This window comes from Sceloporus occidentalis, unplaced genomic scaffold (genome assembly GCF_023333645.1).
Source record: "Sceloporus occidentalis isolate IW3139 unplaced genomic scaffold, rSceOcc1.0.p SCAF_5, whole genome shotgun sequence".
In the NCBI taxonomy this organism is placed as follows: Eukaryota; Metazoa; Chordata; class Lepidosauria; order Squamata; family Phrynosomatidae; genus Sceloporus; species Sceloporus occidentalis.
The window spans coordinates 124820684-124845991 of record NW_028316985.1 but is presented as its reverse complement, the minus strand read 5'-3'; the positions used below and the strand labels follow the sequence as shown (position 1 = coordinate 124845991).

Genomic DNA, 25308 nt, shown 5'->3' with positions numbered 1-25308 from the left:
ATAAAAGTGTGTTGATAAAATTCTAAAATATACAGCAAGACCTCTCTTGACAGCAGCAGTGAGATTTAAATTGTATTCTTCTTTCTGTCATAAATGACTGCAGGGATGGAAATGGTAGATAGGAACACTTGTGCTTAATAAATAACTTTGATTTTACCCCTTTCTCTTAATACGATTAAGTCATTTTTTCCTGTTCAAACTATGGCATTCCAGAATGGTGAAACTAGCCTTTGACCTCCATCCCTACCATGTGAGCATATATCCCTGCCAAGTTAGGATTATAATGCATGTAGTCTGGGCCACAGAAATAAGAACAGTGAATTTTAGTTGGTTCCATCTGTTTATCAATACACAACAACAGGCATACCTGAGTAAACTCAGCTTCTGACAAAGAAGCTCCTTTTTAGAAAGCTTTTTTACATTTGCCCAGTCCTCTTTTCTTCCTTGTCCTCTGTTTAAGTAGAAGATTTTGTTTTTTGTTTTAGCACCATCAGTGTTGAGAGGATGATGAAGGAGGGCTGGAGAAACACAGACCTTCACTATTGGGTTGCAGCAGTGTTTCTGCAGTGAACAATGCAATAAAGCTTGCATTGTTTGGGGAAGAATGGGGTTCTGCTGTAGCTGGTTCTGCTTTAGCTGTGTGTGCCTGTGTACCACAGGTAAGGCAGATGACAGCTGCCTCCAGAATCTCTTACTGAGCATGTGGGACAACAAAACAGACATAAGCCTGCTTCACCAGCTCCCTGCAGCATGTTAAAAAAAAATAATAGATCTGGGCACAAAAGTGGAAATCATAAGGACAGTCAGTGGAGGCTGGTGAAAGAAAAGAAATCTTCCCAGAATAAACTTTGGAGGGCACTTTCACATAATCTCTAGAAGATTAAAATGTTTTGTTTACTTATGCAAGGATTACCTGACATGGTTGTCTCATGTGCATATTGTTAGTTTTAAATAAAAAGGTGCTGAAACATGTTGAACTGGTCTTTTTCTTTTATGGTTTAGGAGTCTATCCCTGTTCCTTCCATGTTATTTCTGTCTCTGATAGCAAACTTTCTGTTAAAGAAGTAATGTCAGGAACACTTTTGCTTCATTAACTGAGGTATACCTGTGTAGAAAAGACATGCTGTTAGTCCAAGGAAGCCAGGCTTTGCAAAAGGAGAGACTATAAACAAGGTCCAGATGTTCCCCTGGTATTGCATAATTGGTAATATAATGAAGACATTCTTGATACCTGGAGCTTGCACCTTGTTATAAGATTGTATTCTTATCCATTCTTAGAGGCACATGGACCATTTCCAAGATTTTTATTCAACCTTTTATCCCTACTGTTTCAGGGATACTTGATCCTGTTGCAGAAAATGCTTCCTATCTGATCCCAAAGAAATAAAACACCTCTACCAAGCCACTAATTAGTCTTCTTTTTGTGACAGTTAATTAAGCTGATTGCATTTTTCTTGACTTTTATCAATTATTTATATATGAAATTTATGTCACTAATTTTTTCCACTGACACATTACTTTTCTAATAAACATATGCTATTGTCAGAACTGAATTATAGCTAATCTTAATAAAAATAATACATTTTGGAAGTAATACTTTTTGTTTCAAGTGTCATTCAAGAGTTTATGTTCACATTTTCTTATTGCATTTACAATTACAATTAGTGTTGCCCTAAATGTAGAGCTTCCTTGGTTGGGAGCAATCTGTATTTAATCGGTTGGGGAAATACTCATCTTGGTAAAGCATGAGAGGATACCAGTTATTTTGTAGGATCCAGCATCAGATATACCAGTGCTCACTATGGAGACCCAGTCAAGCTGAACTATACATCCATTTATTAAGAAACATAGAAAGTAGCATACACAAAGAGATAACTCATTCAAATGTACAACATACAGAGCTAACTGAATATAGAGACTAGAAAGGGATAGCTGAACTTAGGGTTGCATGAGGCGATGGTTACCTGGACCTGAAGACAAAGGTCCATGGAAAGCTGGGAAGTAAAAAGATGCAAGCCAAAAGGCTTGGGGTAGCAGGCTTTGGAGAAGAAAGAACAAAGACTGAGACCAGGGTCTCAGGATGACAGTCACAGTTCATGTGGGAAGACAGTCAGCTGAGACTGTAGCATACAATGACTGTGGTGACTGTAGCCTCTGGGCTTCGAAAGGCAAGGCTTGGCCTTGGCCCTGGCTCCCTCAGTACCCCATTGGCCAGGGCCTAGGCCTGGGGGCAGGGGCTCTGAGACTCAAGCATCAGCCCCAGCCTCGGCCCTGGCTGACTGGGTGGCAGACTCCACCCCTAAAACCAAACTGGGGCAGAAGCCTCGGAGGAAGCCAGGAAGGAAGGAGGTAAGGACTTGAACATCTGTGGATTTTGGTATCTGTGGGGGAAGGGATCCCCCGTGGATACCGAGGACCCACTATAGTACAAACCATAGAATAATGACTTTGAGTTGAAACAAATTAAGTCAGAAGTACAGTACTCAAGCTCATGCATAAGCCAAGTGCACGTTTTGGGACCAAAATTATGGATTTTGATATAACTCATGGATATCAAGAGTAAAACTTAGGGGCACGTAACAGAGGATCTAAACGATGAAGCAAAGAAAAACAACGCCAAAAAATATACAAAATTCCAGCAGGCATAACTGTTTGTGCTCATAGTAAAGGCTGGATGGATGGGAGAATAGGGTGTGTGGGTCTAAACTTATCCATGAGTATATACAGTATATGGGGCATCAGTTCACATAAAATTTGTACCAGGTATTTTCACATAGGCACTCGCATTGAAAGTTGCACAGTTGATTCAGGCCTTCATGTTTCTGATTATTTTTTCCTGTAGCAAACCCCATTACATAAATATACCTTGGTTGTATAACGTGTCTCCCCCCCCCCCCCCCCCGGGCATCAAAACCCCTATTAAAGCATATTTACAACTCTTTCAGAGTTAAATGAAAGATTTCACTAAATTTTCCTTTCAAAGAAGTTATTGAAAGGACTGTTTCATTAGATAAAATAACGAGGGGGTAGAATTTTTGTAAAATTTCAGAGGAAGGAACTAGGTCTGAGTATTCCTTGCCTAAGAAATACTATGAAGTTCATGGGGTTGTTACAAATCAACAGCAACTTGAAGGTACATACACACATAATAAACAAACAGTGACACATGGTGGTGGTATTGTGCTATCTCACCAAAACAACTTAAAAACATGTTTTCTTTTGGATTCCTTACTTGATAGTGATTACAGCCAGCATGGTGTAGTGGTTTAATAGCTGGATTAAGACACTGCAGACCAGGTTTCAAATCCCTTCTTAGCCATGGAAAGACACTGGGGTGACTGTGGGAAAGGTACATGCTTTCAGCTTTAGAGGAAGGCAGTGGCAAACCCCCTCTGAACAAATCTTGCCAGGAAAGCCTCATGACAGAGTTGCCGTAAGTATGAAATTGAAGGCTCTGCACCACAACATGATAGTGGTCAGATTTTGATGTACATATGTCAAACTAGTGACCTATAAAACTACTCTAAATACTACCCTTCCCCCTCCTTCCATCTTGTGTGATATGATTAATCTCAGATATCTCTAAGAAATGAAAGATTTATGGGTTTTATTAACTCTGGGGATCAGTAGGTTTCACATAGTCAAGCATATATAAGTCGAGAGCAAATTTTTAAGCTCAAAATTACTGATTTTTGCTGTGACCTGTGGATAAGTCGAGGGTAAAATTTAGGGGCATGTAACAAAGAATCTAAAGGATGAAGCAAATGAAAACAAAGAACTGACAAAATTCCAGCATGTATAACTGTTTGTGCTCATCCTAAAGGATGGATGGATGAAAGAATAAAAGGAGAGGGGGTCAGTGCTATCAGGATAGATTACACTATTGCTTTTCACCAGGAGATGGTTCCCTTTTTTAATATAAGAACTAAAGTACAGTACTTACATTGACTCGTGGACAAGTTGTGTCAGGTTTTTTGGGTCAATTTGTTGACTGAAATTTCTAGACCTATACATGAGTAATAGCAGTTTTTATTCTAGTAGTGAAAAAAGAAGGGAGGCAAATGTACTCTTGAATAGTTGTTAGTGATAATAAACCGCAGATAAATGAACTTCTTTGCTGAGATAAGATTGGGCAGTGGCTTTTCTAGTCTGTTGACAGCTGAAAGGAATGAACAATTAAGACGGTTGGATGCAGAAAGAAAGGATGAGTCTTTCTGTATTTTGGTTTAGCTTTGTGAGAGTAATAAAATTTGTTACTGTCATTTAAAACAGTGTATTTAAATTGTAAATATAAATTAATTTCATTGTTACATATCCAGCCCGGTTTAGATGAATTCAATCTCTATTCTACATAGTAAACTTGATATACTTGTATTGCAAAATAAAAGAAGAAAATTTGTCAGGGTACTGGGGTAGTAATACCAGCTAGGGACCGCCTTGTGGTCTCTTCCAACTCTTCGAATCAAGGGCGAGTTACAGACCGCACAAAACGGGCGGTCTGCTGCTGCCGCCGGTTGCTGCATCTGGGAACCGCAGCGACCAAACCACGCAGTTCCTGGGCACAGCCAGAAAGAAGTGCCGAAATGGCGCTTCTTTCTGGGCCCTGGAAGTGGCGCCGTGAGGCGCTAGTCGCGCACTTGCGGCTTCACTTCCACCGTGCGACGTCCAGACGCTGTGTGTCCGCGACATCAAAATGGCGCCCCCCATGTGGACGGGCACCACCATTTTGTCCGTACTAGGGTTGAGGGGCATCAGGAAGTGACGCCCCTTCTCAACCCTAACACGCCCCTTTGGCGCGTCTGTAACATGCCTATGATTCCTATTTGCACAGAGTGACCTATTTTTTCATAGCCCACACTGAAATGCAGTTATTACCAGGTGGGTTCAGAACAAAGCCAAGATCTTAAATCACAGTCTGAATTTAGTTTAAGAGCCTGGCATTATTCCAGATATAGTAACCAGCACTGGGGAGCCTGTTGTCTTCCAGATGCTGTTGAACTATATTTCACATTAGTCCTAACCAACCTGACTGGAGAAGGAGTAGTGGTTCACTAATGCCTGAGGGACCACTGTTTTTCGACTTGATAACCATAGCATCCTGATTAAGATAAAAGAGGAAATCATTGGTAATTAAAGGCTATGGTCTTTCTGACTTACCGTGGCTGGGCGGCTTCTGGGCATCTTAGTGGTGTGTGGCGTCAAAATGCCATGTCCCCAAGCTTCCCAAAAGCCAGCTTTTCCAGGCTGTCTGTTTGGCCTCTGAGTCATGAAATGATGGGAATATATCTTTCTTAGAGACGTTTACAGTTTTGCACAAGATAGCAAGTAGGCTTTTGATGGTCCTACTATCTGCTATAGGCTTTAATTGATTCCCTTCTATCTATGTCAAGCTTAATGTATCCAAAATACTTAGAAACAGAGAAAAACTGGATTTCACCATATTAGTAACATCATAATAATTTATTTATTTATTTATTTATTTATTTATTTATTTATTTTTATCCAGCCTCTCCTGTTTGAGGATCGAGGCGGGTAACAGGAAGGAAAAATTCAAATACAAAGGTCACCGAAAATAATAACAAAACAGTCCCCGAAAACCCCCACCCTTCTACCCTCCCTCCCATCAATACAAACTAATAACAATAAAAACATTTAACTGGGATAACATCAGTTAAAACAGCTTGGCAAGAAGTGACAGCAATATGACAATAATGGGCAGTAATGGTGGGGGGGCTGATTAACATGGGCAGTTGATTTGTTTTAGGAGAGGTTAGTCTGGGAAGGCCTGCCAGAAGAGGGTTGTTTTTATCGCTTTTTACAAGTGTCAAGAGATGTGATCTGATGAACCTTCTCCGGCAGGTCATTCCAGATTTTTGGAGCGGCAGCTGAAAAGGCCATGATATTTTAGGGATTAAGGCTAAATTTACACTGTCAGGATTCTGAACCGGTTATAGATTTCTTGCTCTGAGACAGGAACTGAAGCTAATTGTTATTGTTGGCCTGGGACAGACTGCCCAAAAATGGCAGTCTGCAGGCACCGTTTTAACTCCGGAGGGACGCTGCAGCCGCCAGACCGCACGACATCCCTCCGGATTAAAAAGAACCCAGTTCTTCTGGGTTCTTTTGGCAGCGCCCCAGGTTACATCGCGAGTGCGCCAGAGGCGCTTCTGACATAAGCAACGCGCAGAGACATGCAGATGCTGCACGTCCCTTATGTCAGGATGGCGGTGTCTGTGTGGATGGGATGCCGCCATTACACAATAGGGTTCCAGACCGTGCAATTGCTGCACGGTCTGGAACCCTAGTATTGCCACTGCCACACTGTTTTTGGCCCATGTGACTTTTTTAAAGTTTTTGAAATTTGTGATTCTTGGATTATTTTGTTTATCTGCAGTCCTTTTTCTTGCTCATGGATTCCATTATTTGAGCAAATTGCCTCTGTGTAGGACTTGCAGCTGTCACTCCTAATCACACAACACATGCAGCAAACATAAAGGCACAGGCTGATTATCAGAAAGAATGACATTGCATTTTAGTAGTTTGTGAAACTAGTGAGTCCACTTGTACAGAAATACGACAGAACAGTCTAAAAAATGTGCAAAATCTCTCTGAAACCAGACGGGGGAATACTCTCTCTTGTGACAGAGAAATATTTTTGTACATTTTCTTGCTTACCATGTGCACATAAACAAAATTAAGATTCATACTCTTACAGCTACCAAGCTCATGCTTAAATACAAAGCTGTGCTATAGCAAGAGACCATACCTTATATATTTCAGATAGGGAATAAATATAGAAATAGCCATGGTGCATGAAGGCCTGTTACAGACTGCCAAAATAAAGCTGCTTCGGGTCTCTTTGGAGGTATGCTGTTTAAATGATGCATGCATCCGAAGAATCCGGAAGCTGCACCAAAGCTGCACTCCAGTGCTTAGGAATGGAGTGTGGCTTTGGCGCGACCTCCGGACTCTTAGGACCCATGCATCATTTAAACAGCATATCTCCAAAGAGACCTGAAGCAGCTTTATTTTGGCAGTCTGTAACAGGCCGAAATTTCTTTGTGATGTTTCCATTTTTGTCTTCGATCTCGTCTCAAGAGATAAACTATGGGAAAGGTTCAAAACTACCAATATTGACAAACGGTTATTAACCGTAATTCGGAAACTGCATGAAAATTCTTGTGCAGGAATACGATGTAACAGTCAGGGCAATACAACAAGATCTATCCCACACCAAACGGAGTAAGACAAGGCTGTGTTTTAGCACCCACTCTTTTCAACTTTTATATTAATTCTATGATTAAGACCCTATCAAAGATACCATCACATTTTCCAACCTTGTCAAATAGACCGCTTTCAATACTTGCCTGTGCTGATGATGTGGTTATGATGTGACTTAAGAGAATAGGCCTGAATAGACTTTTGAGAACCCTGGTAAGCCACTGCACAAACGACGCATTAAAAATCAACTATAACAAAACCAAAGTTATGGTTTTTCTAAAAGTCGTATACAGTATAAATGGACTCTAGACAATAACCGCATCGACCAAGTATCTTCCTATAAATATTTAGGCATCACATTTCACGACAAGGGAACCTCCAATTTACATCCAAAGAATGCGGTAATGAACACCCAAAGAAGCATTAAGGCTTTATGTTCCTTCTTCTATAACAAGGGAGGTCAATATATTCCAGCAGCCCTTCAGGTTTTTGTAGCCAAGATATTAGCACAATTACTATACGGCTCTGAGGCTTGTACTTTCAGCAGTTCTGTCCCTTTTGAGATTGTCCAAACAAAATTTTTAAGAATGATCCTAGGTGTTCCAAACTGTGTTCCCAATGCTATTCTTCGTTTAGAAGTAGGTTTGTTGTCCACCGAGGCACGTATATGGATCCGTAAATGTAATCAATGGCTAAAAATGCTTTTTGTACCGGTTGGTTTAGTCCCACTAATTCTAACAGATCCTTTCATTTCTTCTTGGAAAAAATCCCTGACTTTGAAACTGTCCTCTATTGGGCTTTCTTTGACATTAATATCCTCGCTAGGTTATGACAAGGCGAAATCTGTCACCTCTCAGCGAATTAAGGATATTGATTTCCAAACCCATAGAAGCCAGTCAGCCCTGTATCCCATTGGAGAAACTGGAAGACCTGGCAAGCCTGCTAGATACTTTGAGTACTTGAATGCCCCAAAGTTTAGAAGGGCATTTATGCTAGCCAGATTTAACATTCTTCCATCTTCCGTTTTAGAGGGTAGATTTAAAAAGATCCCGTACCAATGTCGACATTCCCCTTGTGGCTCAGAGGAAACTGAGACAATTAGTCATGCTCTTTTTCGATGCTCTTTGTATACAGAAATACGTGATGCTTATATAACCCCAACTATTCATCGGACACCTGGTAGACAGGAGAAATTTTATGTTGACTATTTTCTTGCAGACTGTAGTGAATATGTAACCTTTACAGTAGCTAGATTCTTTGCAGCTTCCATTGCCTGTCGTAATTTAAAAAAACAAACACAAATGCAGTAACTGTTACTGTCATTTTATGACTAAACTGTTATAAACAGCTTGTTAGATATTTTGTTACTATTTAAACCTGTATCATATAAATACAGTATAACTTGGCTACTTATGTAAATGTATAAGAATTTGCATAAATCTTTTAAATTTCTAACTCAAAGGGTTATTAAAATTACAGGTCCTTGTAACGATCTCTCAAGAGATCAATATGTTATTGGTTAAAAATGCATGTTAAATCTATACTTTAGAATTCTAGAGGTTCTTCTTGCAGTAAATACATATAATCTACACTCTAGATATTCTCAGAGGTTGAACGTTGTATCCATATGTTATTTATGCTATGTGTACATAAACATATATATACCTTTGAGCTCTTGGGATACTTTTTATTGTTTTATGCTGACTGTGTGCCGTAATAATAAATTTGATTTGGTCTTTGAATTGGTGAGGAAACGGTGGCCCACAGCCCACATATATTGTCCAACCACTTTTTGTGGTACCCAAGTCCCAACAAGCTCCTAGATACCCCCAAATTAATTGGAGGTAAGAAGGCCCAGTAAATGCCATCTGAGGCAATACTAGCCATCAAAACAACTCCAACCTTTCTTACACATTGTAAACCGCTTAGGGAGTGCTTAGTTCACTGATAAGCGGTATAGAAATGTACTTGCTATTGCTATTACTCCCCATAGTGTGGTTCATTTTGCAGAAATCAGGCCAATTAACTTAGAAGCATTAACTGGTAGTAGTTTTTGAGTCACTGCTGCAATGCATTTTCATCAGTTTTCAGCTGAAAGTACATAACTGTGGCCTGCCATGGGAGCCAAAATTGACCCCATCAGGGTTATTCAACCTAATGTGTCTTATCAAGTGTTGGTTTGCTTGTCTTGAAGTGCAGAATTCCCATTCTTAGCATAGAATACTCCCAATTAATCCTCTGTCATCCTGCTTTTTCTGCTGCTTTAAAAATGTCCTAGTTTCTCTTTCCTCCTCCAGCTTCCCCTCCTGTGTCCTCAGTTTACTTCAGTTGCAGCAAACTCAATTTATTCAGCAGGGCAGAGAGAAGATGGGGGGGGGGATCTTTTTCTGCTTTCTAAAACGAGGTAAAAGCAAACTGCAGCACTTTTCCTAACGTGTGTTCTTTCTCATTAATATGTTTTGCCATCTTGACCACACTCTGATGTTCTTTGGCCACACATGTCCCATTTTTTATATGTTAAACCTTGGTGTGTATGTTATTTCAATGTATACCCACCCTTCCTTAAACAAACTAATTTGTTTTCAGGATACTACAAGTAGGAAGAGGATTGTTACTAGTAATGATTATTGTTTTCGCACAGAAACAACACACAAAGTAACATTACATATTTTGAAAATTAAACGAGCAGTTTATTATGCTCATTATTCTACCTCCCCCTCTTAGTAACTAAGTGCCTTAAAAAGAAAGTGGTGTGAATAAATTAAATGTAATGTGTGTGTTGTGATTTTTCCTGTAAGCTTACTATCTTAGATGAGTCCTTTAGGAAGGGAAGATAACACAAAAGGAATGAAATTGGCAGATTCTGTTCAGATGCTTGGCTCTGGTCTTTCTCTGGTGATATTTTTTAATGCATCTCCTTTGTAGTTTTGCTTTCCACAGTGATGTGTTTATATCTGGCCAGCGCCCTTTAAATAACACGAGGAACAGAGCATGAGGCATGAGCTGAGCTAGAACAGCCTCTGGGGGAAGCCATCCCTTCCTTCTGCTCCACCTCCTCTCATTTTCTCTCTCATTCAGCCATTCTCTCACACACGCACAGGCAAGCACACATGCGTGCATGCAGAGACATGCCTCCCTCCTGGAGGGAGATGAAAGAGAATGTGCTGAAATGAAATGACAGGGTATGTGAGAAAGAGAGGGAGGGAAAGAGGGGGCTTGTGAGACAGAATGGGCAAGGAGCCTTCTCAGGAGTGCTTTTCATGCGCTTCAGTAGTGGGGTCCAGTGCCCCTGTCATCTCCCTGTGCCTTCCCGGCCTCAGCAGCGAGTGCCAGAACCAGAGCTGGTTATCATAGGGTAAGTCAGATGGGCTGGGGAGGCTAAAATGCCATTATACCAGTTAACTCAAATTGGGACTGCATCAAGTGCTTGCATATGGGTGTCTGGGTGTCATGTCAGCTTTCTGGCCTTTGACTGTTCACAAATCCACCTGGCGTACACAGTAAATCTCAGCTTTAAGGTACAGCATGCATTATGCTTGTGGAGGGAAAGGGTGTGTCAAGGGAAAGCTTCTCTGGATAGTTATGTGGCATTTACCAATGCTGAGGTTGTGGCTCAATGGATGAAGATGATCATGATCATGATTATGATCTTTATATTCTGCCTGATCACCAAAACTGGGACTCCAGGCATCTCTGTAAATGATTTTACCTTCTGGTAAAAATCCTGCATTTATGTGAGGTATGTGTTGTTGTTGCCACTACCCTATTCCCCCCCCCCCCCCGCCAAATGTGACTCAAGGTGGCTATGTAAATATTCTACCTGTTAGTAAAAATCCTGACTATATGTGTGTGTGTTTGGGGGGGGGGGGGATAAATGTAGAATGTGAGAAGGAAGACACTGAAAGTAATAAAGTAAATATGATTTTACTCATACAAGGCAAACATTGTTTTAAATTGCATTTTTGTAGTTGCTTTAATGTCTAATGCAAAGCTATGCTGCACATGGAAACATTTTTAATAGGGTCATCCCACCAGACAAATAGTAATATAGTAAAACATAGTATTCCTTAAGTAAACATTCTGTTAAGTGGTTGCTTATCCACATGGGAGAAATCATGATTGAGAATTTGAAAATACTTAGGATATGCTATAATTCTTTGCTTGTACTTTAGAGCTGTGAGGATCTCCATAGAGAACTACAAAAAGAGATTATGTTATGGTGAGGATTAAAAGTTCTAACTTCATGTTTTGTTATTTAGCACTATGCATCTTTTATAAGGAAGTCCAATATTAGCTCCTACATTTTCCATTAAATGCCAACTGGAAGAACCTATTAATCAGTAACTATATTGTGAGTAAATGAATAAGCAAACTTGTACTTTACGGAAGAAAAAACAGATTAGGTTTTTAGCTGAAGGGTAGCACAAAGAAGTATAATTTTGTTAATATAACTTACTTGATACATTTCACAAGACCACGTTTAAGAAAATGGCAGTCTTTTGGAAAGTGTTACAGTCAGATACATTGATTTTTTTATCCACGGATTCATGCATCCATGGCTTGAAAATATGCAACAAAAAAAGTACAGTATGAATTCCTGATAGCAAACCTGAATTATAATTTATATAAAGGACACCATTTTTGCTCTGCCAGTATATTTAATGGGACTCAGCCATCTACAGATTTTGTTATTCATGGGGGATTCTGGAACCAAACCCTAGTGGATAAAAAGGTCCTACTGTATAAGGTTTCTTAATGCAGAAGTAGAAAGCACATGAGATTCATATGCTCACACAATATATAAAGGACAGATAAATACTTGTGGTGGAAATTGTGTGCAGTGATATAAAGCATAGGTGAGGAAACTGTGGACCAGTAGATAGTATTGGATTCCAGTGCCCATCAATCAGAATCAGCTTGGTCAGTGGTCAAGGATGGTGGGGATTATAGTTCAACAATATCTGGAGAGGTAGACTTTCCCACTGTTGATGCTGGTTGCTTGGCTCCCCCGGTTTCAGGTACCTTTTTTATTATTTTATTCATTTTTTGTTTTTGTTTTTAAATACATGTGTTTGGCTATTGTGATGTATGAAGCAAGGGGAAAAGATCATTTAAATTTTCATGTATTCCATTTTCCAGTCTTACTTCATGATTTTTGAGAAATGATTTAAGGCTAAGTGCACACATAATAGTATGTTTCCTTGGAAAAATAGTAATGTAAATATGCAAATATAGTAAAATGAAGATAGTGTAATTACTTGTCTTTGGTCTCATCTGCACTGCAGAAATAATCCAGTTTGACACTGCTTTAACTGCCATGGCTCAATGTTATGGAATTCTGGGATTTGTAGTTTTGTGAGATATTTAGCCTTCTCTGTCAGCGAGCTCTGGTGCCACAACAAACTACAAATCCCAGGATTGCATAGGATGGAGCCATGACTGTTAAAGTGATGTCAAACTGCATTATTTCTGCACTGCAGGTTAGACTTTTGTCTGCATAACAATAACCTATAGCAGATAGTATTTTATTGAAAACATTGTCCATACATTTAAAGGATAACAGCAGCCCTTTTGGGAATGGAGTTAGAGGGCCTGTCTTACCTGTAGTTACCTGGCCAAATTTAATAAATTGGAGTTTGTAGCCATGCTGCCTACATCCTGTAGTGTCTTTTGTTTATTTGCTTGGAACCCTTTGGGATTTCAGTCTCTTTTTTCCTTTCTGGAAAAGACTAATGACCCCACTAGTATTTTTAAACAGGAAACTGAGTTTGCATGTAAAACTGAACATGCTCAGTGTAAAGCCTTTAAGCATCAGCATTCTATTCTAATACCTTATGGTTAGTCAAGAACATCTAAAAAACAACAAATGTTTATTACTTCATTGCAACAGCTCCCTCCTTCATTTGATTCTTTATTTCCCAGGTGTTACATACAATCAGTATTGCAATATTGATTATTAGCTTAGGTTTTGTGGAAAATGTGTGCTTGCATAAGAAGCTTTTGTAAGCAGTTTGTTATTCTTCCAAAGCGGATTTTTTATAGTGTTAATAAAAACACAGCCAAATAGCAATAATGATTCTGAACATGTTATATATACTATATATAGCAGGCTCATTAATCAAGTACAGGCTGCTAATGTATGCTTGATAAAGCTTCCTTGTTTTGCTGTCTCCTTCAGACTGCATAGATTCTGCATAGATCTTATTTGTGTTTGTGTGTCTGTCTGCCAGTGGGAGGAGGAGCTTGGAGCTGGTTTTGAGTTTTAAAGGGACTCCTGTGTTGTAGGCCCACTCTGTCTGTGTATAGGGTTGCCATAGTGCCGGACCTCGAAACCGGGAAAAATGTAGGACAAAATTTTCAAATGTAGGACACACAAAAAGTGTGTCCTACATTTGAAAATTCTGTCCTACATTTTACTGCGATCGCAGCGGAGGCCAAGCGGCAAGGGAAAGCCTCCACTTAAGGAGGCTTTCCCTCCCCGCCTGGGCCCCGCCACGATCGGAGGCCAGGATCGGGGCCTCGCCTCGTTCCTGGGACCCTCAGGGACCAGGAAGGAGGCGAGGAGGCCGGCGGCGATCGCCCCGGCCTTGCCTCCTTCTTGGCCCCCGCGGAGGCCAGGAAGGAGGCGAGGAGGCCGGCGGCGATCGCCCCGGCCTCGCCTCCTTCTTGGCCCCCGCGGAGGCCAGGAAGGAGGCGAGGAGGCCGGCGGCGATCGCCCCGATCCTCGCCTCCTTCTTGGCCCCCGCGGAGGCCAGGAAGGAGGCGAGGAGGCCGGCGGCGATCGCCCCGGCCTCGCCTCCTTCTTGGCCCCCGCGGAGGCCAGGAAGGAGGCGAGGAGGCCGGCGGCGATCGCCCCGATCCTCGCCTCCTTCTTGGCCCCCGCGGAGGCCAGGAAGGAGGCGAGGAGGCCGGCGGCGATCGCCCCGATCCTCGCCTCCTTCTTGGCCCCCGCGGAGGCCAGGAAGGAGGCGAGGAGGCCGGCGGCGATCGCCCCGATCCTCGCCTCCTTCTTGGCCCCCGCGCAGGCCAGGAAGGAGGCGAGGAGGCCGGCGGCGATCGCCCCGATCCTCGCCTCCTTCTTGGCCCCCGCGCAGGCCAGGAAGGAGGCGAGGAGGCCGGCGGCGATCGCCCCGATCCTCGCCTCCTTCTTGGCCCCCGCGGAGGCCAGGAAGGAGGCGAGGAGGCCGGCGGCGATCGCCCCGATCCTCGCCTCCTTCTTGGCCCCCGCGGAGGCCAGGAAGGAGGCGAGGAGGCCGGCGGCGATCGCCCCGGCCTCGCCTCCTTCTTGGCCCCCGCGGAGGCCAGGAAGGAGGCGAGGAGGCCGGCGGCGATCGCCCCGGCCTCGCCTCCTTCTTGGCCCCCGCAGGGACCAGGAAGGAGGCGAGGAGGCCAGCGGCGATCGCCCCGATCCTCGCCTCCTTCTTGGCCCCCGCAGGGACCAGGAAGGAGGCGAGGAGGCCGGCGGCGATCGCCCCGGCCTCGCCTCCTTCTTGGTCCCCGCGGAGGCCAGGAAGGAGGGAGGAGGCTGCAGGGAGGCGGGGAGGTTGGCGCGGCTGCGCCCAAGAGGCGCCGCCTCCCTGCAGCCTCCTCCGCCTCAGGCCTCGCTGCCCTCCTTTTCCGTCCCGACTCCCAGGCCTCAGAAAGGCCTTGGAGCCGCGGCGGCGGCGGAGGTGGCCGCGGTGGGCGGGGCCGTCCCGGTTTGGGCGCCAAACCGGACCGGGACCGGGATGGCACCGCCCAAACCGGGATTGTCCCGCCGGGGGGCGGGATATGGCAACCCTATCTGTGTACACTTCTTTTCTATAGAACATCCTCATGGAATATTGGCTTTCTCCATTCTCATAATTCTAAATAATAATACCTTTGAAACAGATATTCACTGATTCGTAGGAAAAACCCACTGCCTTATTAAATGACTGTGTGTGCTCCAAGTATGTGGGTTTGCTGTTTGAAAAAATTGAGATGAAGTGTTGTTTGCTAATAAATGAAAGCACAAGTTTCAAGAAGAATCATGCTGAAAGATCTATTATTATTATTGTTGTTGTTGTTGTTTATTTATTTATATAGTGCTGTAGATTTACACAATAAAATGGATAAAGTAAACCTGCCCATGGCGTACAATCTAAGAAATAATAGCATAATAAATACAGGAAAGGATTCAATATTAATTTTCCTTTACAAACATATTCCACCTTTCTCTTTTTGAAGGACAACATTTGCATTCCCATTACACAAGAGGCCAGAAATCTGTGAGGATCATAGTTTGTCAGGAATCATCTGTGGGTTGGTGATGCTTCTCTGCTCACTCCCGAAGAACCTTCACTGTAGTTTTGAGGTTCTCTTTTGTAAAACCTGTTTTTTCCCTTGTACGATATGAAAGTCGAATCTTGAGAAACAGCCTATACCTTATAGCTGGGCTTTATATTTTTCTCGGGCCCATATCTGCAGAAAGACATACCATAGTGTAGAGAAGTCCTCTGCATGGTTTATACATGTTGTTGTGCGTAGGTTTCCGACCTATGACAAACCTAAAGTGAACCTGTCATGGGGTTTTCTTGGCAAGTTTCTTGAGAGGGAATTTGCTGATACCTTCCTCTGAGGCTGAGGGAGTATGACTTGCTCCAGGTCACCAAGTGGGTTTCCATGGCTGAACTGGAATTCAAACCCTGATCTCAAGACTCCTAGTCCAATGTTCAAACCACTATGCTACACTAGCTCCTGGGTTTGTGCATATTGAAAAATTAATCAGATTTTCAAGTCACAGACTTGGCTGAAGGTGGAGCTAGCAGCCAGTAGCTGTCTAAATAGCTGCAGCCCCAATCCCTGGAGCTTGGCGAACAGGGGTGTTTGGTGGGGGAATTTAGTGGAGGAGGCCTTCAGAGTTCTCTTCAGTGCGTACTTAAGACTACTGAACATTAGTGATGAAACTTCTGCAGTCGCTTACAACTGCTGTGGTACATTTGTCATTTTGCCAGAGGATGTGTGTAGCTACACCTGTACCAAATGAAAGTTGGTAGCCCTGTTGGAAGAGAAGGTCCAGCAGCTGGAGGCTCAGGTGTGTACATTAGGGCACAAGAGGTTTTCTTGTGCAGAGCAGAACAGACTCTCCTGTACCAAATGAAAGTTGCATGAGGAACACATAGGGGAAGTTTCTGGGGATGAGGTTAGTTCCCATACATTTACAGGACTGTGACTTTTTTCCCCTTAACTGCCCTCGAGTCGACCCCGACTCATGGTGACCCTGTAGATGAGACATCTCCAAGCTCCCCTTTCCTCCACTGTTCTACTCAGGTCCTGCAAACTCATACTTGTGACCTCCTTAATTCAGCCTTGTCTGTCTAGCATGTGGTCTTCTTCTCTTTCTGCTTCCTCCACCTTTCCTAGCCTTATTGCCTTTTCTAACGAGTTGTGCCTTCTCATGATGTGTCCAAAGTACGGTAGCCTCAATTAGGCTTCCAGGGAGATTTCAGGCTTGATCTGTTCAAAGACCCATTTGGCTGTCTTTTCGGCCATCCACAATATCCTTAGCATTCTTCTGCAGCAAAACATTTTGAATGAATTGATTTTCTTCTTATCATCTGTCTCCATTGTCCTAAGTACAGGTTTCTCATAATGATGATGGTGGTGTTTATAACATCCTTTCCACCAAAGGGCAGTACATATACAGTAAAAAAACAAAGAATAAAGCATCACACTATAAAATGCTAAAATACTAAAATATCATCAGAACTGTAAGATGTACTGGCGCCCCATGTCCTTGAGAACTATTGGTATATTTTTGTGATTAAAAATGCTTTGATATAGTCTATAAAGTACGTACTGATTTTTTCCTGGATTTCCTTTGTATGCCTCATTAGCAATAATATGTTTGCAGTATGGTCTGTAATGTCTCTTTCTTTTTTGAACTTCATTTGCACCTCTGGGATTTCTCTCTCCATGTATGATTGGACTTTGTGTGCTGCAGAATTCAGAGCATTATTTGCTTGCATGGGAAATTAATGTTATGATTCTATAGTTGCTGCACTCTTTTGTGTCTCCTTTTTTTGTAGATATAGATATATATTTATCATTTCCAGTATGTTAGCCACTAATTTGTTTTCCATATTAGTTGATGTATATTAGTTAACATTAGAGATGATTCTGTCTGTGTCGATTGTAGCAATTTTTTTTTTTTAAATATCAATATTCCAATATTCCTGATGATTTATTTCCCCCAATTTCTTCCTTTGCAGCTTTCACTTCACTTTTTATAATTTGGGATTCATCTTCATATGGTTCTTCATTCCAAGTGTCATTCACTTTTCATCTCTTTTATATAATTCTTATGTGTATTGCATCCAATGTCTTTTTATTTGTTCTTAATCTTGTAGTATGCTTATTGCATTTGTACTTGACACCAAATTAGGAAGAGTAGCTAACACCATAGAGGGCAAGATAAAAATTCAAAATGACCTTGATAGATTAGAAAGCTGGGCCAAAACTAATAAAATGAATTTCAGCAGGGAGAAATGTAAGGTACTACACTTGGGCAAAAAATTTGAAATGCATAGATGCAAGATGGGGGAAACCTGGCTTGACAAGGGTACATGTGAAAGGGATCTAAGGGGGGTTACAGACCGCCATAAGGGACGTCCTCAGGACGTCCTAGGTTTAAAAAGGGGCGTCACTTCTTGACGCCCCCAAGCCTAATACGTCCTGAGGACGTACAAGATGGCAATGCCCCATCTACATGAGGGCCGCCATGATGGCATCATGAACGCACCACCTCCAAACGAGGCGGCTCGGACGTGACGCTGTCGCACCACGCGAGGGCACTTAGTGCGCCCTTTCGTGGGTGCAGGAAGGAGCTCCAAAACGGAGCTCCTTCCTGGTCTTGCGTCGCTGGCGCAGCCTTTAGATAGCTGCACCCAGCGACGCAGAGGAGAAAGGGGCCAAGCGGCCCCTTTCTCCTCCTCCCCGTCGCCGTGGGGTGTCCTTGGGGCTTGAAGTGCCAAGGACACCCCTTTCCAGGCCTCGGGGAAGTGGCCTTTTGCTGCTTCCCCGCAACCTGGAAAGCGGCGGATCGGGGCCTCAGCGGCTGCCGCTCTGGTCACTGAGGCCCCGATCCGGCGGGGAAAGGGGCGGGTGCAGGCCGCCGCTTTTCAGCAGTCTGTAATGCGCCTAAGAGTCTTAGTAGACCACAAGTTGAACAGAAGTCAGTAGTGTGATGCAACAGCTAAAAAGCCAGTGCAATTCTAGGCTGCATCTACTAGACTACAAGTATAGTCTAGATTGAGAAAGTAATAGTACCTTGCATGGGCCAGGATCTGCATGACTGGGACCTATAGGAGGAGTATGACAAGGAAGCTGAAGAAGGGACCCAGGCAAGTCTCCCAGGCAGTTCTTCCTTTTGCAGAACAGCCCCAGTGAGCCCTCTCTGCTGAAGAGCCTCAGCCAGCTCACCCTGTTGAAGTGCAGCCTCAACCAACAGGACAAAGGCAGAACTCACCTGCAGCTGAGGAGGCAGACACAGCTGGGGTCCCAAGCCCACAAACAAGATGGAGGGAGAAACTAATAGAGCAACAATGCTCAGCTAGGCTGTGGCCAAGCAGCAACAGGGAGGTTCTGTTTAGGACCAGCTGGTATCAGCCCATTTAAAGAGCTGAGTCTGCCAAAGGCTAGTGTTGGAGGTAATTTGTTTGCTGGTCAGCATTCCTGTGCCACGACACCAGTTTCCAGACTCTTGCAATTCATACCTTGGCCTTTTTGGCTTCCTTGACACTTGGACTGTATTGACCTTGATTCTTGTTGCTTCCCTCAATTTGGAGTGCTTGATGAACTGTTTCTCCAAATGGACTTCCACAGGCAAAGACACTTTCTAACTGTTGGTAATTTAACATTTCTGCCTGCAGTATCAATTGATGGTTTCCTCCCAGCCAGCCTTGATGAATCAGGACAGTGCCACTCTATTCTTCTTTGGTCAGGCCTCCCCTGGAATACTGTGTCCAGTTCTGGGCACCACCACTCAAAAAAGGACATTGCTAAGCTGGGACATATCCAGAAGAGGGCAACCAAAATGGTGAAAGGTCTGGAAACCATGCCCTGTGAGGAGTCACTTAGGGAACTGTGTATGTTTAGCCTGGAGAGAAGAAGGTTAAGAAGTGATAATGATAGCCCTGTTGAAATATTTGAAAGGATGTCATACTGAAGATGGAACAAGTTTGTTTTCTGACGCTCCAGAGAATAAGAGCTGGAGCAAGCAATTCAAACTACAGGAAAAGAGATTCCACCTCAACATTACCCTGAAATTCCTGACAGTAAAAGCAATTTGACAGTGGGCTTCATCGCCATCTGTCAAGGATCCATTATTGTGCATTCTTGCATGGCAGGAGTTGGACTTGATGGCATTTGAGGTTTCTTCCAACTCTGTGATTCTATGATTTTAAGAGTTCCATGTAAGTCAAGAGCCTAAACAGTTTTTTTAATTAGCAGAAGACCATTCGCACCAATGGCAGATGTCCTATTCTTTTCTGTAGCACCCCTGCCCCACATTACAAGGATAACCAAATGTAAAAGAAGGCTGGGTTCCTGCGCCTCTAAAACATGTGAAAGAGAAATCTGCAATGAGTATCGTACAAGCTAGCTATCCTGAAGTTTCAATTTCTACACGACTAATAGAGGCATGAGAGCTCTTTCTTATTTCGTTTTTGGCCACCATACTCAGAATTGCTTGTACCGCCAATTTAAAAGTTACCAAATTGTAGAAGAACTCAGTTTATTATTACTCTGCATTACTGATAAAGAGTTCTGAGCAGAAAGCAGCTTTAATTTTTTTTTATATATCACCATTGTGAGGTGTAATGATCTGCTTGGTCACCTGCGTTGACTAGTACAAACAAAGGTTACTTGTGTTTTACCACATGTGTTTGACCACCTGTGTTTGATAATCATACATACTCTTTGAGAACTCCAGGAGGGACCTTGTTTGTGGGCCTTTCTGTGGTTGATGCCTGCTGAGTGATAGCCCAGTTGAGGGCCTTCCTGGTTGTGGCTTCATTGTAATGGAACTACTGCTTTTGGAGGTGCCTCAGGTCTCTTCAGCCATTTAGGGGCTGTAGGCACAGGTAGACTGGACACCATTTTAGTGGATCTAGCCTGACCCAGCTCAACTGGCCTTTAGCCCAATTTAAAAAACTCCGCCACAACAGCTGGTAGTGCAGGCTACATGCTGCTGTTTTGGGCAGGCCCCAGTTGCAACCTGTGATGTTGGAAGGGGGCTCCTGGCCAGATCGGTGAGGCCAGGTGTCCTGTTTCTGCCCTTATGGGATGTGATGGGGGCCTTCACAGAGAAGGGCAGCAATAGGCAAGTTGGTGGTGACAACTCCTCAGTACAATGGCACCTTCCTGTTCCAACACCAGACCCCATAAGTGCTAAGGATGGGAACGGGCAAGATCCACGGGCAGAATTTGACAGGATTGTTCCATCATATCTTGCCCGTGTGTTCAGCACCTTAATTTTGCCAGTTAAAAGGATCTCCTTACTTAGCCATTTAGATTTTCTTTTTACACTAGTTAAAGAGACCTTTGAATCCTCTATTTATAACAGTCCCAGCCACCATTGCCATTGGCCAGGGATTATGGCAGTTGTATTCTAAAGCCTCCATAGAGCACCAGTTCTGTAGTCTATATAATGTATTATGCCTTTGCTGACTAGATCTGATTGACTTTTACAACTTTTATAGTACTTTTTTAAAAAATGTATTCGATTAGTGTTTGTTGTTCTATTGTTTCATGAAGAGTGATGTATTTGTTTTATAATCAATTCCAAAAATTTGTTTGAGGACTACCTGAATGCACAGATATGGAAATTAGGATATTAACTGTCCACTTCTCTCTTGCTTCTCAGAATGCTCCTTCAGAAAAACTTGTTGCTGATGCAGCGACATTACTGTATAAATCTCAATTTAAACATGTTGCCAGGCAGGCTAACTACTCTTGTAGTTTTTCACATGGACAGATTCATGTTTAGATCAGGCTCTCAGCCTCTGCACATGTAACACTGGCAAGCTAGGATAGAATCCTCTGGTCCAGGGACTCCCAGTTGAATGTGCTAGTATTTCGTGCTATAACCATGTTAGGAAGTGTCACATATACATGATAGGAGAGTCGGGCTTGTTTGGGTTTAGGCTGAGTATGTAAGATTGGTTTATGTGTGGATTTACTGTAAGCAGAACACACAGCAATCTGTTTCTATACACTTCCATAAAATATTTATATGTTCTTTTATTTTGGTCACTGACTACTGTATACCCTATATATTCATATATAAATCTAAAAATTTAATCCCTAAAATTGACCTCAAAATCCCAGATCAATTTATTTAAGGGTCACTATGGTAATGTGATAGCAGCTCCTTCAGATTTCCGCATGCAGTGGGAGAGAGTTTATTTCTCTCAGGAGCCAAACAGAAAGAGTCTTGGGTGACTGATTGCTATTGCTGTTTGTTTAAGAGTCCTTGCATGCCTGCCTGTCTGGCTGAAACAAAAGTTGAAATGATGAAACAAAAAGCCTCAATGAGATGCTCTCTTTCCACATGCACACATACACACACTGAAGAAGCCTCCAAGTTTTACCCTCGACCTATCCATAAGTTTGCCCTCTAAACCTGACCTTGACTTATACATGAATTCGACTTATAGTTGAGTATATATGGTAGTGAAATTGACATTAGAAAAATGGGTGCTTTATGTTTATGGGTGGGGAGGGAGTTATGAAAAATTAAGAAAAACTGTTTTTCCTTTGTGACTTGAACATTTTGAAAATTGTATTTATTTAGATGGGGGGGGAGAGGAAAATAGAGTGTCAAAGAAGATAATGGAATTAATTGCATCTGTTTTCTTTTTTCTCCCCTTCTACCTTCAGAAGAGGGTTGTCTAGAAGATCCTCAGAGCATTGCTTCCAGGGGAAGAATGAAGATGGCCTTCCAGCACCTTTTACCAAAAGCGTACAGGAGGCAATCGACAACTATACTTTGTATGCATTAACTGCCAAAAATCACATTTATTGAACAATGAGATAAGTATGGGCTGAAAGATTATGTAGAAGTAAGCCATTGTTTAATTTGAAGAGCAAACAATTCTGTAGTAAAGTGGTTCACTTCAATATAGTGTGGCAATATGAAACAGAGTGGAATTTGGAAAGCAGTTTGTAGCATGTCATAAAGTTGACCTTTTCAAAGGAAAAGCTCAGAAGCTTATACAGCTTGCATAATTTCCTCTTTTGAGCCTAGCATACTTGTTCACATCAATCTTCCTTCCTTCCTTTCTCTCTTTCTCTCTCTCTCCCCCAGCCTCACCTTCCTTCCTTCCTTCCTTCCTTCTTCTGACAGTGGCAGCAATCTCTCTCATTTGGGCAGAATGGAGAAAAACAGAAAAGGCAGCTAAATTTTAGAAGTCTTTTTTTAAAAAAAATAATCTAACATGAGTTTCTTTGGAGGGAGGTAAAGGCAAACCTCCTTGGAACAAATCTGCCAAGAAAAAGATGTGATAGGTTCTAACCCCATCTGAATCCAAGTTCCCATATCTGCCTCCCAGATCAGGAGCACCTTTGTCTTGTCTGGATTAAAATTCAGTTTGTTTGCCATTATTGATGACAGACACTAGTTTAGGACAGGAGAGCTTCCTGGAATTGGAGTGGGGAGGAGTAGTAGAGTTGGGTGTTATCTGCATATTGATGGCACTGAATTCCCAATCTTTGGACAACCTTTCATTGGGGTTGTCATTGGGGTTCATTTTTTTAATGTATGTGTTAAATAGTGTGAGGAACAAAACAGAACCCTGAGGGACCTTACAGGCCAATGCTTGAGGGTTGAACAGGAGTCCCCCAACATCACCACCTGGGTATGGCCTTAAGTTTGGCCCCAAAACCTGCCCTCAACATATATGTGAGGACAACTTATTATTGAGCATATGCGGTATATATCTCCCAAGGTTACCAAATCTGTCACTCTCCCCCATAGCCATTGTCATTTTATGTTAGTTGCAGATTGGAGGAAAATGGCTTGCCTTTTGGCTGCACTGTTGCATTTTTTAAAATATACCAACTGTGTAGACGGAGGAAGATAGAGATTTTTTTTCCTTGCAGCTTTCAAGGTATAAAGCAGCTTCCTACATTACCTGTAGCAGCTATTGTAGCTAGCTGTTATTGCAACTCTTAAGGCATAGGCCTTTTGTATCAAAAAAACTATTGATCTTTGAAGTGGCAGAGGAGTATATATAATTCAATTAACCAGCATGTTGTAAAACAATATCTTTGTTTTGTTCCTGTGTGCAGTGCTTCTGTTTCATCACTTTCATCCAGTGGGCAAACAACACCGACAGATTTGAATAATTCTTGGTCAGGGATCCGGAGTTATACCACTGGTCCATCTACTGAAAGAAGCTCTGTTTATTCCTGGAGAGATGATGTAAGTCACTGTTTTTAAACAAGTATTTTGTATCTTCACTTCAGAGGATCTAAAAACTCATAATCTAAAATGTCAGTATTTTTGCCTATCCTCTTTTTGCTGATTTTTTTTTTTTTTGGCCAATCAGTAGTATACAAATTGGCAAATAAGGGCATCAGTTTTTGGGGCCTGACTACATATGAAGATTCAGTTTTCCATCTTTGTGATATTTTCCAGTTACGTATTTGAAATTCTGTTCTGGATTAGAGTTAACAATCTCTGTTTACTATTTTGTGGTTTAGCATGCTGTGAATAAATATGAGATTTATGCACTCTCCTCATACATGTTAGTTTAATCCAGAGACCTCAGTTATAATTGTACGGAGAATTCTGTTTTAATTTCAGTTTGCTAACTAGGATCTGGAACCATAGAGATTAGTAAACTAACAATAAATGAGAACTCCCTGTTTGAGATTAGAAGCTCTTGTTTAAACATGCCAGTATGTTGTGGAATACATTTTATTAATAATCAATAAATATGGGAAAAAGCAGTCCCATTGCCCTTTGTTTACTTTGTTTCTTGTCCTCCTAATTCTGAATCTACTCTGTTTTATTGAACATGGTGTCAGTATTCCAATACAAAATAGGGTTATACTATTTGAAGCCTAGATTCCCCCCCCCCCCCCAATATTTTAATGAAATTCTGTTCCTGGTACAAAGTAATACTGAATAGTTTTGTAAGTTTTCTCTCCAATGACTAAGGCGGGTTACAAACCGCCATGAAGGTACGCGTGGAGCGCGTACTAGGGTTAGGGAGGTGCGGTGCTTCTGCACCTCCCTAACCCTAATACGCGCTCTGCGCGTAAAAAATGACTGCGGCCGTTCCAGATGGCCGCCGTCATAAGGACGTCACAGCCGCGCCGCCTCTACACGGGGCAGGGCGGATGTGACGTCCTCACTCCGGACCAGGGCGCCCTTTCCGCGGACCAGGAAGGAGCTCCGTTTCGGAGCTCCTTCCTGGTTTGCGGTGGAGCTTTGCTTCACTGGGCGCAGTCTTCAGACGGCTGCGCCCAGCAGAGCAATGGAGAAAGGGGCCAAGCGGCCCCTTTCTCCTTCTCCCTGCCGCCGCGGGGTGTCCTTGGGGCTTGAAGCCCCAGGGACACCCCTTTTCAGGCTGTGGGGAAGCGGCGTTTTGCTGCTTCCTCGCAGCCTGAAAAGCGGCGGATCGGGGCCTCAGCGGCTGCCGTTCTAGCAACTGAGGCCCCGATACACCGGAGAAAGGGGCGGGTGCAGCCCGCCCCAAATGGGCGGTCTATAACCCGCCTAAGATGCTTTTGTTGTTATTTGTGGTCAAGTCTACTTTGACTTATGGTGATCCTATGAATGAGAAACCTTTTAAGAGTCCCTGAACAACAGCCTTGTTCAGGTCTTAGAAACTCAGGGCCATGGCTTCCTTGATTGAATCAAACTACTTGTAGTATACTCTTCCTCTTTCTCTACTATCTTCCACTTAATTAAGCATTATTATCTTTTCTGGTTAGTCATGTTGTTGCATGATAGCTTAAAGTACTACAGTCTCAGCTTATTCATCTTGATCGCTAGTGAAAGTTCAAGCTTGATTTTCTCTAGGACTCATTGATTAGTAATTTTGAAAGTCCATGGTA

At 42.7% G+C, this 25308-nt stretch overlaps 1 protein-coding gene across 4 annotated transcripts in view; it reads left to right on the top strand.

Moving 5' to 3' along the window:
• Positions 1 to 25308, top strand: part of FAM149A (family with sequence similarity 149 member A) — a 58698-nt gene that overhangs the window by 7532 nt on the left and 25858 nt on the right. For 3 of the 4 annotated variants that reach the window (XR_016281305.1, XM_089525344.1, XM_089525343.1), the window contains exons 1-3: positions 10333 to 10576; positions 22123 to 22233; positions 23533 to 23665. Coding sequence is in view for 3 of the 4 variants with exons in the window: in XM_089525344.1 (XP_089381470.1) it covers positions 10482 to 10576; positions 22123 to 22233; positions 23533 to 23665 (339 nt within the window). In the remaining variant the exon portion in view is untranslated. Of the gene's footprint in view, positions 1 to 10332; positions 10577 to 22122; positions 22234 to 23532; positions 23666 to 25308 lie in introns of those variants that run through there. The other variant, XM_089525345.1, reaches the window with a different exon arrangement.